The sequence below is a fragment of the Labeo rohita genome, chromosome 13 (assembly GCF_022985175.1).
Source record: "Labeo rohita strain BAU-BD-2019 chromosome 13, IGBB_LRoh.1.0, whole genome shotgun sequence".
In the NCBI taxonomy this organism is placed as follows: Eukaryota; Metazoa; Chordata; class Actinopteri; order Cypriniformes; family Cyprinidae; genus Labeo; species Labeo rohita.
Genome location: NC_066881.1, coordinates 9,408,640 through 9,425,580, shown reverse-complemented (window position 1 = coordinate 9,425,580; position 16,941 = coordinate 9,408,640). Strand labels below are relative to the sequence as shown.

Below are 16,941 nucleotides of genomic sequence, written 5' to 3'. Positions count from 1 at the left end.
CTTAGTTGTCCTCAGTCATTGTTGGAAAGGGTTCAAATACACAAAAATGCTAAAAACCAAAGAATTTGTGGGACCTGAAGGATTTTTCTGAAGAACAAGGGGCAGTTTAACTGTTCAAGAAAAACAAGTAACTCATCAACTATCACTAACACACACACAAAAAAACACAGCTGTGGATCATTCAGGCAACAACACAGTGTTAAGAATCAAGTGTATGTAAACTTTTGAACAGGGTCATTTTTATAAATTCAACTATTATTTTCTCTTGTGGACTATTTGTAAACGTCTTTTATGTGAAATATCTTATGCAGGTCAGTACTAAACAAAAAATAACATGCATTTTGTATGATCCCTCTTATTTAAAATAGTTAACATTTTGCAGATTCTGCAAGGTGTATGTAAACTTTTGACTGTAACTGTACATGTCGTTATTTTTGTTTTCTTTGTTTCTATTCTCGTAGCTTCATAAAATTACGGTTTAACCATTGATGTCACATGGACTATTTAATAAATGTCCTCCTTACTACCTTTCTGGGCCTTGAACATGTCAGTTGTGTTGCTGTCTATGCAGGGTCAGAAAGCTCTCGGATTTCATAAATAATATCTTAAATTGTTTTCTGAAGATGAACAAAGGTCTTACTGATTTGGAATGACATGAGGGTGAGTAATTAATAACAGAATTTTCATTCTTGGGTGAACTATCCCTTTAAGCTTTAAAATGTATAAAAGTTTTGTTTATTTGTCAAGATTATCTTAAAGAACACATGTATGAATCACAAACATTTGTCTGCCACAGATCTTATTTTTCGCAAAAATCCAAAAAACAATTGCAAAAAAAAATTCTATTAATGTGCCTTTGAGCAGTTTTTTAGCATTAGTCTTTATTCAGCTGTTACTGCCAAAACATGGGACCATATATTTGCAGTTTGCTGCATTCTCATTTGCATTTGTGTATAGTATGTTATTAACTCAGGAGGGAACATGTAAATGGGTATTAAAATTAGCTCATCCTAATATACTCCTCAGAAGAACCCATGCTAAACAGCTGAAAGCTGCAACAAAAAGATCCAAAAGAGAACAATCTTGTTCCGCTCTGATCACACATGGGATCATGTGCTTGTTTTGAGGAAAATGGCTGACCGAAATAAATACAGCATACTAGTTTTATTTAGAGGCCAAAGCCACAGGCTGTTTTCCATGAGTCTATTCCATCAAACTTGGCCACTAAAAATGGCACATTATCAACCCTGAGGACGCATTGATTGTGCAAGCTGATACATTATGGACCTCAGATTTGATTGGGAGAGGGAAACGAATAGATGAGGACAATAGCATGAAAACGGGCAGGCAAAGGTAGAAATCAAGAGGAATGCACACAAACAGACAGTCTCAAATAGGATTAGAGCAGGCATCAAATGAGACAAATCAGAAAAACACACACCAGGAGTACAGAACACACAGCCCACGCCAACATCTGTGAGTGACCCCAACATGTACGTCAATGTGAGATTTGTTGATTATATGCTATGTGAGTGAGTACCTGTACAGTATAAATGTAATAAAAACAAATGCATATTTGAGAAAGGGATTTAGACAATATAGACAATATAAGTCCTGAGCCAGATGTGTGTGAGAAAATGAGACAAGGACATATAAGCAAGAAAGACAGAAAAGGGAAATTCAGGTGAACGAGGTCACAGCCAAACCAGCTCGATGGGAGCCTCCCACAGTCTGAATCGGGGTGGGTTCTCACCAGGGGGGATGCTGATTGGTTGTTTTGGCACTATGGTTACTGTTGCTACGGCAGCATAAAAGTTGTGACTCAGAATTGCAGAGAGACTACAGCAGAGGTGTGATGATCAAAACAGCAGCTACAAAACATCTGCCTTACAGAGGAGAATGAGCTAATACTCATCTAATGAACTGCTACAAAGAAAAGGTGAATGAATGAATTCTGTTTAGATAATGATGATTCACATCAATCAGTGTTCATTAAACTTTCAAATTCATTGCAAGTGGCACAGAATTAATTGTTAATACAAGGTTTGAGGTGCTTTTTTAAAAAAAAAAAAAAAAAAAAAAAAAAAAAATTTATATTGAAATTGCATGAGAATCATATCAATAATGCTTTTTTGTTTAGAAATGGCAGGTATTATCAATAATTAAAGGCTTTTACTCTTCTTTAAAGACATTTTTCACATATACACATTTCATATAAATACATGAATATATTAAATTATACAAATTAAATGTTATCAAAACATTGATACACTTTAATATATAAAGTTTGTTTATGAATACACTACCACTTAAAAGTTTGGACACACCTCTTATAATAATAATAACATTTTATTAGAATTACTAATTATCAAATGTACGAACAGAATGTATTAAATGTAATAATACTATTAAAAATATAATCAATTTAATTATAATTATTATTATTGCTACTGTTATATATAATATAGGATTGTCAAAATGATTAATCGCATCCAAAATAAAAGTTTGTGTTTACAAAATATATCTGTGTGTACTATAACTATATATATATAGTTATAAATATATGCAATTTATATAACACACACATAAACATACATAGTACACAACCATAGTAAGTAAACACAAACTTTTATTTTGGACGCAATTAATCGCAATTAATCATTTTGACAGAATGTATTAAATGTAATACTATTAAAATATAATCAGAAATAAATATAAATCACACATATACATATAAATATACACAGTACACACACATACATTATGTAAACGCAGTCAATTATTTTGGATGCAATTCATCGATTTGAAAGTGTATTAAACTACTAAATTACTATAAATATATAAATCATCTTTATTATTATTGTTATTGTTATTATTGTTATTATTATTGCTAATATTATACATAAAATATATATATATAAAATCAGTATACAAAACTAATATAAAGCATTTCTGCATAAGACTTTGAATCAAAATTTTTTTAAAATAATACATCAGTTCAGGCAAGTGTCTCCAAATGTTTAACTGGTAGTGTATTAAATATAAATGAATATGTATAAAACATATGTACTAAATGTAACATTATGTACAATACTATCTCATTGGTGAATGGAATTATTTTTACGGAGTTAATTCAGAGTTGAAAGGGTTAATAGGGTTTCAAATCAGGCCACTATTAAGCACTACAGGCAAATAGAGCAGCATGAGGACTATGACTGCAACAATGTATGTAACTCTAATCTACTCAGAAACACAGGCATCTTGAGGGTCTTTTCACATGAAATTCTTAGGTTTGTGGGAGCAACAGTGCTGAATTGACTGTGTTTACTTTTATACTTTTGATACTGAATCCCATACAAGCCACTGTTGCTAATCAATAGTCCTCTAATCATGAGACAATATAATTATCTGCATCTAATATCATGTTTGATCTGCTTCTAGTGATTCATGTTCCTGTTTTAAATAAAGCGTTTGATCAATGCACTGGCACAGATGCAAATGCATTATTCTTCATGTAATCTAATTCTGGATGTGAGGTGGGGTGGATATTCAGAGGCCCATGAGGGGCTTCATTGTGTCTTGTCTGCTGCCCTAAGTCACTATCCTTTCACTGTATGTGATGTGTGTGGGGCTGGGCGGTGTGTACTGTACTTACCCCATTCCATTCGACGCTCATACTCACTTCCTCTCCTCCGTCAGGGCCGCTTTCGTACTTCACCGTGTCAGAGGTCAGGCTCTCACGGCTTCGCTGCTTCTCTCGTACTTCAGGGTCTCCCAGCACCTCAGCCACACGCTGCTTATGTGCCGTGTCCAGACCCTGCAGGAAGAGAGACAACACACTGAAAATGAACAAATATGACCTGAAGTAAATCTTTTTCCAAATCAGTAACATTTTTTTTATTTAGAAAAATCTGCAATATTGTAAAATATTATTGCAATTTCTAATATTGAATTTGAATATACTTTAAAATAGCATTTATTTCTGTGACGCAGCACTGAAATTTCAGCATCCTTCAGTCTTCAGTGTCACATGATCCTTTAGAAATCATTCTAATATGCTGATTTATTATCAGTGTTGTGCTGCTTAAATTTTTTTTGGAACCTGTGATACTTTTTTTTAATTTGATTCTTTGATGAATAAAAAAAGTTAAAAAGAACAGCATTTTTTCAAAATAGAAATCTTTCCTAACAATAGAAGTCTTTACTATCACTTTTTATCTGTTTTACATATCCTTACTGAATAAAAGTATTAATTTATTTAAAAAAAAAAATCTATTTTAAATAAGCAGTGTTCTTTTTAACTTTTTATTTATCAAAAAATCCTGAAAAAAGTATCACATATCCTAAAAATATTAAACAGCACAACTGTTTCGAACACTGATAATAAATCAGCATATCAGAATGTTTTCTGACACTGAATACTGGAGTAACGATGCTGAAAATTCAGCTTTGCTTCAAAGAAATAAAATATATTTTAAAGTATATTAAAATAGAAAACTGTTATTTTAAATTCCAATAATATTTCACAAAATTACAGTCTTTTTGATCGAATAAACGCAGCCTTGATAAGCAAAAGAAACTTCTTTAAAAAAAAAAAAAAAAAATTAAAAATCATACGGATCCCAAACTTTTGAATGACACTGTATATATCTAATGACCTAACTATAGAAAATTACAGTGACTCTATATTCTAGTAAATCTTAAAAGTTGTACAGAGTACTTTTATGACATTTATGGCACTTTTTTGTCCCTTTTTGAAGCTATACATCAGCGTTTGTTGTATAGAAAAGCCATTATGAGCATTTAGAATAAAGTGATATTTTACATTTTATTTTATAATAAATAAATAAATAAATTAATTAAATCGTAATAATAAAATATTATATTGCGAGGCAAAAGTTTAGAATAATTAAGAAAAAAAAGAAAAGTTTTACCCACCAAGGCTGCATTTATTTATTTAAAAAAAAAAGGAAATTACAAATGTTATAATATTGTGAAAAAAAAAATAAAATAAAATAAATTATATATTATATATATTATATATATAAATAAAAAGACAAGTTTTCTCTTTTAAATGTCATTCATTCCTGTTATAGTAAAGCTGGATTTTCAGTCTTCAGTGTCATATGACCCTTCAGAAATCAATCTAATATGCCGATTTTATGCAAGAAACATTTATTATTATTATCAATGTTGAAAAGAGTTGCGCTCCTTCAGATTTTTTGTGAAAACACTGACACACCACCATTCAAACACCTGGGGTAAAAACACACACACACACACACACTTTTAGGAAGGATGCATTCAACTGATCAAAAGGGGCTGTAAAGAGCTTTATAATGTTATAAAAAAAATTACATTTAAAAAGAAGTTAATTGAACTTTCTATTCATCAAAGAATCCTGACACAGTAATAAGAAATATTATTAATAACTGAGCACCAATAATAATCATCATCATAGGAATAAATTACATTTTTAAATGTATGAAAAAAATAAATAAAAAAATAAATCATGATAACCCCAGAAGACTCTTATTAGCAAAAAACTGATTAACATACTTGCAACCAAATGAGCTCTGTAACTGTGAAAGCATTACAGAAAGCTTTAAACACCTGGCTACATGCCTAGCTAAACCTTTATGATGCCTTAGTAAAACCCTATTGAATCCTGAATGAATGTTTCAATGGTTGACCTGCTTACATCTGACCAACAGACCACACACACACCTGTTTTCTGGAGCGCAGAGCCGCCTCCTCCAGAGTCTCTGCTGCCTCAAACTTGCCCTGTCTCCTGTAAAGAGCTCCGAGATTTTTCAGCGTGGTCGTCACAGTAGGGCTGCAGGCAATAAAGGTCAGACAAGAAAACACTTCATTGTGATGCTGCAGCAATAACACTGAACAAACAAATGCGTATATTTGTATCAATGATGAATCAATAACTGACCTGTCTACTTTACAGGCCTTGTACCAGCCACCATACTCTCCAAATGGAGAACCATCCTTCTGCTTGCCCTGAAACACAGAAAGCTCTTAACTCTCGAAATCTCAGAAACACTGAAAGTACCATCTGGCCAATGCTGAAATGTTAAAAAGCTCTCATTTCCATCATCATCACCACAATTATCTTAACATGTGTGTCTGACATTAACAGATTACCAGGGTAGAGTATAAAATTACTCCTCTCTTGAGATGCTCGACCTGCCCTCACCTTGCTCTGTTCTTCTCTCTCCTCTGCATGCATCCAGATGGGTTTATTTTCATCTGCAGGGGGAAAACCAAGGACATAAAAACTGCATCACTTCAAGCCCAAACAGACACACACGTGCCAAGCCATTAAATTCAATATAATGAGTGATTGTGTTCTAGTGCCTGAGGTGATCAGTGTGTTCACTGACAGAAACAGTGGGAGCTTTTAGCTCACAACTGAGCTCTCTGTTAGTGCTTGACAACTGATCAACCTCTTTACCCGTCAATGTGTGTGTGTGTGTGTGTGTGATCATGTAAGAGAAATACTAGTAGTCAAAAAGGAGTTTAAAAGTTGGTGCATTAGTGACTCAAAGTGTGCAAGCATTAGGGCCGGGTGATAGAAATACTATCTTGATATTTTTCAGCCTTCTGACATGAATCAGTACATCTCAATATTAATCAACAGTCTTTGAAATGGATTAAAAGAATTAGATATATTTTCCTAAACAAACGTAGCTAATTAGATTACAAATAAATAAATCAATCAGTTTTTTTTATATAATGTTCACAGTTATTAGGGCTAAGTACAAAAATATATAAATTTCTCGATTTTAATCGATTCTCAATTTCACTGATGTTACTGATGTTTTAATGATATTGATTCTTAAATCGCAAGAATCGATTAGTCCAGCCTGTTTTCAGTTCACACCTCCCATCCAATAAATTGCAATAAGCTTTGTTCTTTGTTACTTTTGATATGAAACATGTCTCAGATGTCCAATTCTGTCCATTTTATTACATTATTCAAACAATAAATGCCATTTTGGTGCTGTAAAATGGGGAGTGACAGATCACTGTTCAAGAGCAGCAGCGCAAACCGCACGTGATCTGATTATCTCCTCCTTTTTATTACTAGTTATAGCACAAAATAAAATTAATAAACATCCAAAGGTATGTTGAAAGAAAGAGTACAACTTATTGAAATCTGTATCCTGTCAGTATAACAGCTTAATAATCAAAAGAATCAATATTGAACAAAATCAAATCAAATTTGTGTCAACAGTTATATAGTTTTATATTTTAATTACTACAGACACTAATATAACAATGAACAGTTCCTAATAAACAGCAATATTTACATATATTTCTTACTAAAATATTATAGGTGAGTTTTAGTGAGCATTTTTGAGTGATGACAAATAAATTTAAAACTAATTAAGTTAAACAGTTTTAAAAATTCACAAACTACGGAGAATAGCTTGAAATGACTCATGAAAACGAATCACACTTGCCAACAGATACCGACAGAGACAATATTAAAACATTTATAATAAAATTATATTAAACCATTTCTGTATGAGCTCTCTCAAGCGATCTCATGATTACGAAATTAATCAAATGAAGCAATCTTTAGGAAACATAATGGCCAAATATTGCCATTTTCACAATGATGATTAACTTTATATAACCAGCAACATTATACACATATATAATGTATAAAAACAGATCTCCCAGCTCTACAGAGCATGCTAAGCTTCACATTGAATTGTGCATGAATTCCAGTGTGTTTAACTGAGCTGCTGCTGACGGCATAAACCCTGCTTAGAAAGTTCGTGAGCTTTAGTTTTGAGAAGAATATTATAGAGCAAATTTAAATACCCTATAGAGAACAACGGAAAAAGATTTTCTGAAAATGCTTGGGTCAGGAGAAAATGCACACGTACCATCCACAGAGCCAAACTCTCTCTCATGGGCTCTGGTGAGGATCTCTTTATACAGAGTCTCTGCCTGCTTAAACTTCCCTTGCTTCAGATAGCATGACGCCTGAGAAAGAGAACAAATGGGTCATTAATAAGGATCGACTTACATAAATATTTTTAGTAGATGATAAAAATCACATTTTTCAGATTCAAGTCGCTTAAGAAAACAAGTTGATGCACTGCAATAAATGCACCTAATTAACTAGAGATAAACCAGTGCTTGTTCTTAATTGCGGTTGGTGTTAATTTGATCAATAACTGATGAATATCAGTGGCTGATACACTGGCACATCTAATCATAACTGGCAAAAAGCCTAAAACTCGGTCTGCTGAAAGATGTCTGTGTCCGAGCAGAAGTATTTACTCTAAAAGCTTCTTCCATTACACTAAAAGCTGAATGATCCATATCTGATGTGTACAATCTGCTGAGACGACAGAAATCCCGCAGTAAATAACACCACAGACACCACAATAATATGAATACATTTCTTAAAGTTAAACAAAAGCTGACCAGTCAGATCATTTTGAAATCAACCTGCGGTATTGTAACAGGATATTTGATTTCTGAGCTAATGCATTATTAATATCTGAAAGTCTGTAGGAGGTTTTGTTTTCTCTAAACATACTCAGAAATGTAGCATCTGTCCACAAATGGATGTCTGTTTGTTTAAATGCAAATGCAGAGTGTGAAGTGTGACTGTGGTTGTACCAGGTTGTTTTTGGTCTTGGCCACGTTGGGGTCGTCAGGGCCCAGTTTGGTCTGGTAGATCTCCAGGGCCCTCTGGTAGTAGTACTCCACCTCTTCATACTTGCCTTGGTTCTGACACAGCAAGGCCAGATTATTCAGCTGCTTGGCAACATCAGGGTGGTCCTTCCCCAGCACCTGACACACAAAAACAAACACACCCCAAGTTATTCAGCTGCTGGAGACATTATCAGTCTTACACTGATTCTAGCAGTTTTACCACCCACAGATGAGGGATTACCAGGTTAGTCAGCTGTTTGGAGAGGTTAGGTCTTATGAAGTCCCACCTATTAGTTAAAACAGCCACTTTGAAGGGTCATTCACACAGAACGAGTTTTTGCATTCTACTGTGCTGCTTTTCCATTGTTTTTCTATGCACTAGTTGGATGTTTAACCACATCTTTTGCAGGGTCTTGCACATGACAGTGTGTTCCAAGTGCTAAAAATCTCCTTTTAATTTCACTGCCCTGCATCTCACATGTTCGCATTTCACTGTACTACTTTCGCATTATAATTCTATGTAAACATGCACTAGATGAACATGTTTGACAGCTGCACTCACATCTTGGGCAACATCTTGTGCATGACACAGCATTTTAAAAATGTAATGCTCAAATTAAAGCACTTGTGTTTTTGCATTAAAACTGCGCTGCTTTTCTATAGTTTTTCTATGTAAAAATGACATAGATGGACATGTTTAATCATTGCATTTGTCTCATGTCTTTTGCAATGATATTGTTCTAAAATAGAGGTGATCAAGTTAAAAGTAGCTCAAATTTTAAAAATTGCATCTCTTTTTTAAATCTTACTGTCCTGCCTATCACGTGTTTGCATTTCACTGTACTACTTTTGCATTATAATTCTATGTAAATATGCACTAAATGGACATGTTTGACAGCTGTACTCGCATCTTTGGCAGCATCTTGTGCATGTCACAGCATTTTAAAAATGAAATGTTCAAATTAAAACACTTGTGTTTTTGCATTAATCTGTGCTGCTCTTCTATAATTTTTATGTAAAAATGAGATAGAAAGACATGTTTGATCAGTGCATTTGTCACATGTCTTTTGCATTGTCTTTTGCAATATTATTCTACAATAGTGGTGCTCAAGTTAAAAGTACTTCAAAAAAAAAAAAAAAAAAAAACACACATTTCTAGACCTTTGTCCTAGCATTTCTTCATCTCACAGCCCTGCGTCTCACTTGTTTGCATTCCACTGTACTACTTTTGTGTTACAATTCTATGTAAATATGCACTAGATGGATGTTTGACCACTGCACCCGCGTCTCGCATCTTGTGCAGCATCTTGTGCATGACACGGCATTTTAAAAATGCAATGTGTAAATTAAAGCACTTGTGGTTTTGCATTAAACAGTGCTGCTTTTCTAGTTTTTCTATGTAAAACTTACATAAATGGATGTGTTGGATCAATGCATTTGTGCCTCATGTCTTCTGCAATGATATTGTTCTAAAATAGTGGTTCTCAAGTTAAAAGTAGTTCAAATTTTAAAAAACACATCTCTAGACCTTGAATTTTTTTCATCTCACTGCCCTGCGTCTCACATGTTTGCATTTCACTGTAGTACTTTTGCATTGTTTTTCTATGTAGATATGCACTAGATGGACACATTTGACCGCTGCACTCGCATCCTGCATCTTTGGCAGCACCTTGTGCAAGACACAGCATTTAAAATATGCAATGCTCAAACTAAAACACTTATGTTTTTGCATTAAACTGTGCTGCTTTTCTATAGTTTTTCTATGTAAAAATGACATAGATGGACATGTTTGATCATTGCATTTGTCTCATGTCTTTTGCAGCGATATTGTTCTAAAATAGTGGTGCTCAAGTTAAAAGTAGTTCAAATTAAAAAAAAAAAAAAAAAACATCTCTAGACCTTGTATTTTTTTCCATTTCACTGCCCTGCATCTCACGTTTGCATTTCACTATACTACTTTTGCATTGTTATTCTATGTAAATATGCACTAGACGGACCTTTGACAGCTGCACTCACATCTTGCATCTTTTGCAGCATCTTGTGCATGACAAAGCATTTTAAAAAAGCAATGCTCAAATCAAAGCACTTGTGTTTTTGCATTAACCTGTGCTGTTTTTCTATAGTTTTTCGATGTAAAAATGAGATATATGGACGTGTTTGATCATTGCATTCGTATCTCCAGTCTATTGCAACGTCTTGTGCATGACATTGTTCTAAAATACTGGTGCTCAAGTTAAAAGTAGACTAGTTCAAATTAAAAACTGAACTACTTTTGCATTATAATTCTATTAAATATGCACTAGATGGACATGTCTGACAGCTTGCATCTTTTGCAACATCTTATGCACGACAGCGTTTTAAAAACGCAATGCTCAAGTCAAAGCACTTGTATTTTTGCATTAAACTGTGCTGCTTTTCTATAGTTCACTGATGTAAAAATGAGACAGACGGACGTTTGATCAATGCATTTGTGTCTTACGTCTTTTGCAATGATACTGTTCTAAAAAAGTGGTGCTCAAGTTAAAAGTAGTTCAAATTGTAACAAAAACATCTCTAGACCTTGCATTTTTTTCATCTCACTGCCCTGGTTCACATGTTTGCATTTCACTGTACTACTTTTGCATTGTTATTCTATGTAAATATGCACTACATGGACACATTTGACCGCTGCACTAGCATCTTGCATCTTTCGCAGCACCTTGTGCATGACACAGCATTTTAAAAATGCAATGTTCAAATTAAAACACTTGTGATTTTGCAATAAACTATGCTGCTTTTCTATAGTTTTTCTATGTAAAAATAAAATAGATGGACGTGTTTGCTCAATGCATTTGTGTCTTATGTCTTTTGCAATGATATTGTTCTAAAATAGTGGTGCTCAAGTTAAAAGTAGTTCAATTAAAAAAAAAAAATGCATCTCGAGACCTTGCATTTTTCATCTTACTGCCTTGTATCTCACGTTTGCATTTTACTATACCACTTTTGCATTGTTATTCTATGTAAATATGCACTAGATGGACACATCTGACCACTGTACTAACATCTTGCATCTTTTGCAGCACCTTGTGCATGACACAGCATTTTAAAAATGCAATGCTCAAATTAAAGCACTTGTGTTTTTGCATTAAACTGCTGCTTTTCTATAGTTTTTCTATGTAAGAATGAGATAGAACGTGTTTGATCAATGCATTTTTTGTCTCATGTCTTTTGCAATGCTGTTGTTCTAAAACAGCGGTACTCAAGTAAAAATTTGTTCAATTAAAAAAAAAAAAAAAAAAAAAAAAAAAAATACATCTCATCTCTAAACACAGATTTTTTTTTGTTTAACAACAGCAGCATTTATGATACTAGAGTTGTAAGATTTTAATAGTGATCTGAAATATGTTTGAAGTTAAATGACTCATGAATTCATTCCTAAGCTGTCTCTCTTGGTTTATAACAGACATGCCTTGAGGGTGCTTTTACAGAGCAACTGCAGTGAGCATCTCTTTGTCTCTTCCTCTCTGTGGGTGTCCATGTGTGTGTTGAGAGCTGTTGACTGTTCACAGGCAGGGGCTCTGCAACTGTCTGTGTACTAGAGCTGTGAATCAATGTTTTTTTGAAGTTGCAAGACAACTATTTTCACCATCACTATTTATCTAAACCATCATCATTTTTAGTTTCATTAAGAAAACACAAGGTTTGGACAGTGTCAAAATGATTTTATCATGCCTAAAAGACTTTAATAAAATTCTGGCATCAGAAGTATTATTAAAAAAGGGTCACACTTTAATTTGGAGACCAATTCTCATTATTTTATTAACTATTAATCAGAACGTTTGCTTCAACAAACTCCTAATTTGCTTAGTAGGAATAGTGAAACGGTAGTGTGCATTTTAGTTAATACTGCCCAAGAAAAGACAATATGAAACGTCTGCAGAAGTTAAGCAATAAGAGTTTGGATTCAGCAGGTTGTCTAAGCTCTTTCTCTCAGCTCTGCATGTGTGAGACACAGCACTCACAGTAAGACTCTCAAGACTTCCAGTAAGAGCTTTATCACACAGGCTTAGAAGAACTCTCTACATAAAGAGATCGAAATAAATCTGCGACACAGCGGGAGAGAGCAGGAATACACACTATCCTCATCTGCACCGAGGATGTGCGACTGCTCCAGGTGTGCTATTCTGTAATGTGGTATTTTTGGATGAAAGAAAAAAAGTTGGAGAGAGAACTATGGAAGGGGGAGACCACAATAAAACTCAGAGGAGCAGAAAATAGTCTTAAATAGCAAACTGATATAGTAAATCCTTCTTAACACGTCCAAGGGAAAAATACGGATGTCCTATTTTGGAAATATAGGTGTCAGTCTTCCTGATCTCTATGAAAACAACTTAAAAACAAACTTAAAAAAAAAAAGAGATGTTGAGTGTCATTTTAAGTCTTTTAAGTTCACAAAGTTTTAGCATTTTAAAAGTCACTGCAGAATAGTAATAACCCTTAAAAAAAAAAAAGAGATAGGGTTTTTTCAGCTTCACTGTTTAGATAAACATTTTTCAAGACTCTTTTCACATCTCTCCTGGGACTAAAATAAGTTAGAGCTTCTGAAGATGGATGCTTTATTCTTTAGTCTTTGAATGAAAGGGATAAAAGGTAGACAGAGAGAGAGAAAGGCAATGTTCAGAACTCAGATTGTGAGTTATGCTTTGAAAACCGATTGGGAATAAAGACTAAAGTTATTGCAAAGTCACACGCATGGTTCATCAGGTTGACCTTTGACCTACCTTCTCTCTGATCTCCAGTGCTCTTTTACACAGAGGCTCTGCTTCCTTGTACTTCCCCCGTTTGCCATAAAGAACAGCCAGGTTGTTCAATGTGGCAGCCACCTGCATACACAGGAAAACATAAGTATATATTTATATACATAGGTATACAGTCATACAGCTACAAAAGTTAACAAAACAATCAAATAAACAAATCAACAATTCTGAATTGGTGCAATCATTCATATGCAATCAGTCATTTCATTTTATTGAAAATTACTTCCTGTTGGAAATCTGTTCAAGATGAAAGGTTCCCATTGTGGGCTGTTTAACATGCATACACAAACACCCTGTGCTGGTTTACAGATGTGTTCTGATCAACCTTTGATTCACATACCTCAGTGCAAACGTGAGACACATACTTTATGTGTGTGACAGACGGCAAGAGTGAGAAAAAGGAAAAAGGAAACAGTAGGGCTGGGAGATATAGCCAAAACAAATGTATATACATTTTCTTCATTTGTATTTTGCACTTTTAAAGAAAAATTCCACTTCCAGAACAACAATTTACAAGTAATTTACTCGCCCCCTTGTCATCCAAGATGTTCATGTCTTTCTTTTTTTCAGTCGTTTTTTGAGGAAAACATTTCAGCATTTTTCTCCATATAATGGACTGATATGGTGCCCTGATTTTGAACTTCCAAAATACAGTTTAAATGCGGCTTCAAACGATGCCAAATGTGGTTGTAAATCATCCCAGCTGAGAAAGAAGGGTCTTATGTAGTGTAACGTACTATTATTTTAATAAAAATAATACAATTTATATACTTTTTAATGTCAAACGCTCGTCTTGTCTTTTTTTTTTGTTTCAGTTCATGACAGTTAGGGTATGTCGAAAAACGTTTTACTTTTTTTTGTTAAGGGTGTTTGATCTTCTTTGCATGTTCACTTTGCAAAGACTGGGTCGGTACTTCTGCAGCGATGTAGGATGATTTTGAAATGATTTTTGAAGTTGAGGGAGAAAATACGATTGGAGTTTTTGACATACCCTAACTGTCTTGAGCCAGAATACACAGAGTTCAGGGAGAGAAAGGCAAGACGAGCGTTTGAGATTAAAAAGCATTTAAATTGTTTTTATTTTTTTTTATGAAAATAAACTAATCGTTTCACTAGATAAGACTCTTCTTCCTCCCTTGCGTTTACAATCGCATTTGGGATCGTCTGAAGCTGCATTTAAACTGCATTTTGGAAGTTCAAACTCGAGGCACCATAGAAGTCCATTATATGGAGAAAAATGCAGAAATGTTTTCCTCAAAAAACAATTTCTTTACGACTGAAGAAAGAAAGACATGAACATCTTGGATGACAAGGGGGTGAGTACATTATATGTAAATCTTTGTTTTGGAAGAGGACATCTCCTTTAAATGTTATTTGATATTTATATTATATTCATGATACTATATATGTGCATTTATTCTGAAATGGTGTTAAAAAGGGTGATTTCTTCAATCAGCAGAATCATAATTTCATAAAATAGTCAACAATAGAAAACAAAACAAAACAAAACAAAAAACAAAACAAAAAAAAAATCAATAGAAACAATAGAAAAATCGTCACTCATCATGTGATTTTGATTAACTATATGAAATAATATAAACATATACATTTTCTGCCCCATACAGTGAAATTTGTGATCATTCTTATCTAAATGTATTTTAATAGACTGAATCATGCAGTGAAAGAAACGCTCTCTAAATCCGTATACGCACTAAGCTAATCTAACCAGACTTAATATAGTAGTAGTATATGCGTGCACTCTGTAGGTATGTTTTGTTTGGTTTTTGCAATATATTCAATGTCAAATCGCACGTTGTTAAAGGGGTCATCGGATGCCCATTTTCCACAAGTTGATTTGACTCTTTAGGGTCTTAATGAAAGGTCTCTAAAATACTTTGATTAAAAATTCTCAATGGTTTTGTAAAACAACACCTTTTTACCTTGTCAAAATGAGCTCTGTAAAAATCATCTCATTCTAAGGGGTTGTTCCTTTAAATGCAAATGAGCTCTGCTCACCCCGCCCCTCTCTTCTCTCTGTGGAAAGACGATCTTGTTTACTTTAGCCACATTTAGCCGCGTTTAGCCACTAAACTTCCTAACTACCACGTTATAAGGAAAGGCGATCGCAAAGACTCATTAAAAAAAGCGCTTATACACACTTCTGCTGTAAGTGAAGCTGGATCACGACTGATTCGCATGAACATAGACGGATATATGTAGATCGGGAGGCACATTCCCTTCACAAACAAACGTAATCCACTGCATCTTCAGCAGCTCAGACGTCGGGAGTAAATGACGACCACTATGTTCATTATTACATCCAGCAACACAACACCTCAATCGCTCAATCAGAGATATTCTTGTGTAACTTACATCCCTGCTTCGGCATCGAAACAAGGAAAGTTACTGGACTGTTACAGCTGATCTGAGGTAAGACGCTCATGTCAATCAACTATCATTGGAGCGGCCTCTGTCAGTGTGAGAATGGCTCGATTTAAAAAAGGGGATATTATTTTTCAGATTAATTTAATACCACTGCATGGATTTTTATCATTATAGGGTAGATTTGTACATACACTGCCAACACACATTAAAGTTAAAACAACATGAAAAAGTGAACTTAGCATCCGATGACCCCTTTAAAACAGCAATTACAAAATTGTCGCAGACAATATATATCGCACACCCCTAATATCAGTTAACCTCTAATCTGTAGGGTTGTGATACCTGTCTGAAAAGTGCATTAAAATCATTATGTAATTCACAATGTTGCTCAATTTCATATCGCCAAAGTCATCATCAATACATTTTGCGAAAAATCATTATATCATCCAGCTTTAGGAAATAGCCAAGCAGAAGATAAAGTATGAAACAGATCTTTAAGAAGACAGATCTTTAAGAGGCGTTAAAATATCTAACCTCTGCAGAGAATTGTTGGACGCTGGTCCTGATGAGAGGGCAAGACATAAGCTTTACATGACAAACTCAAACGTCAGCAGCCTGGGGTGCTTATTTCAATACACACACACACACACACACACACAGAGCAGACAGAGATAGGCTGTTTATGCTGTTTTTCCCGTAATGTGGGGAGCACACAGAGCCAGAAACACTGATGAGGGCAGGATGGGCTCTTACCGCAGGGTGGTCTTTGCCCAGGGTCTTCTCTCTGATGGCCAGTGCATCGTTAAGGAGGTTGGCTGCCTCTTTGTATTTATTCTGGTCCCTGGAGAACAGAAAACACTTTCAAATCAATCTACCGCTACTCGTTTGCAACAAAGGGCTGTTGCTAAGGTCTTTCAGAAAAAATGTTTCCATGGCAACAGGGTGATGGCACAATAGCCTAATGTCCCAAACGGCTTGCAAACAGGATATTACCATAGTTTAACAAAAGCTATGAAGGATGAGGTTCTCAGCCCATTTGTTTTAAGCACTTGCTGATATCTAGTGGGGT

General features: G+C 34.4%; 1 protein-coding gene across 6 annotated transcripts in view; it reads right to left on the bottom strand.

Moving 5' to 3' along the window:
- Nucleotides 1-16,941, bottom strand: part of klc1a (kinesin light chain 1a) — a 54,050-nt gene that overhangs the window by 14,440 nt on the left and 22,669 nt on the right. For 3 of the 6 annotated variants that reach the window (XM_051125193.1, XM_051125195.1, XM_051125197.1), the window contains exons 7-14: nucleotides 16,626-16,713; nucleotides 13,452-13,553; nucleotides 8,656-8,829; nucleotides 7,911-8,010; nucleotides 6,209-6,261; nucleotides 5,945-6,012; nucleotides 5,728-5,836; nucleotides 3,683-3,817 (exon numbers count right to left, since the gene is read on the bottom strand). In XM_051125193.1, coding sequence (XP_050981150.1) covers nucleotides 3,683-3,817; nucleotides 5,728-5,836; nucleotides 5,945-6,012; nucleotides 6,209-6,261; nucleotides 7,911-8,010; nucleotides 8,656-8,829; nucleotides 13,452-13,553; nucleotides 16,626-16,713 — 829 coding nt within the window. Of the gene's footprint in view, nucleotides 1-3,655; nucleotides 3,818-5,727; nucleotides 5,837-5,944; nucleotides 6,013-6,208; nucleotides 6,262-7,910; nucleotides 8,011-8,655; nucleotides 8,830-13,451; nucleotides 13,554-16,625; nucleotides 16,714-16,941 lie in introns of all 6 variants that reach the window. The other 3 variants (XM_051125192.1, XM_051125194.1, XM_051125196.1) reach the window with 1 other exon arrangement.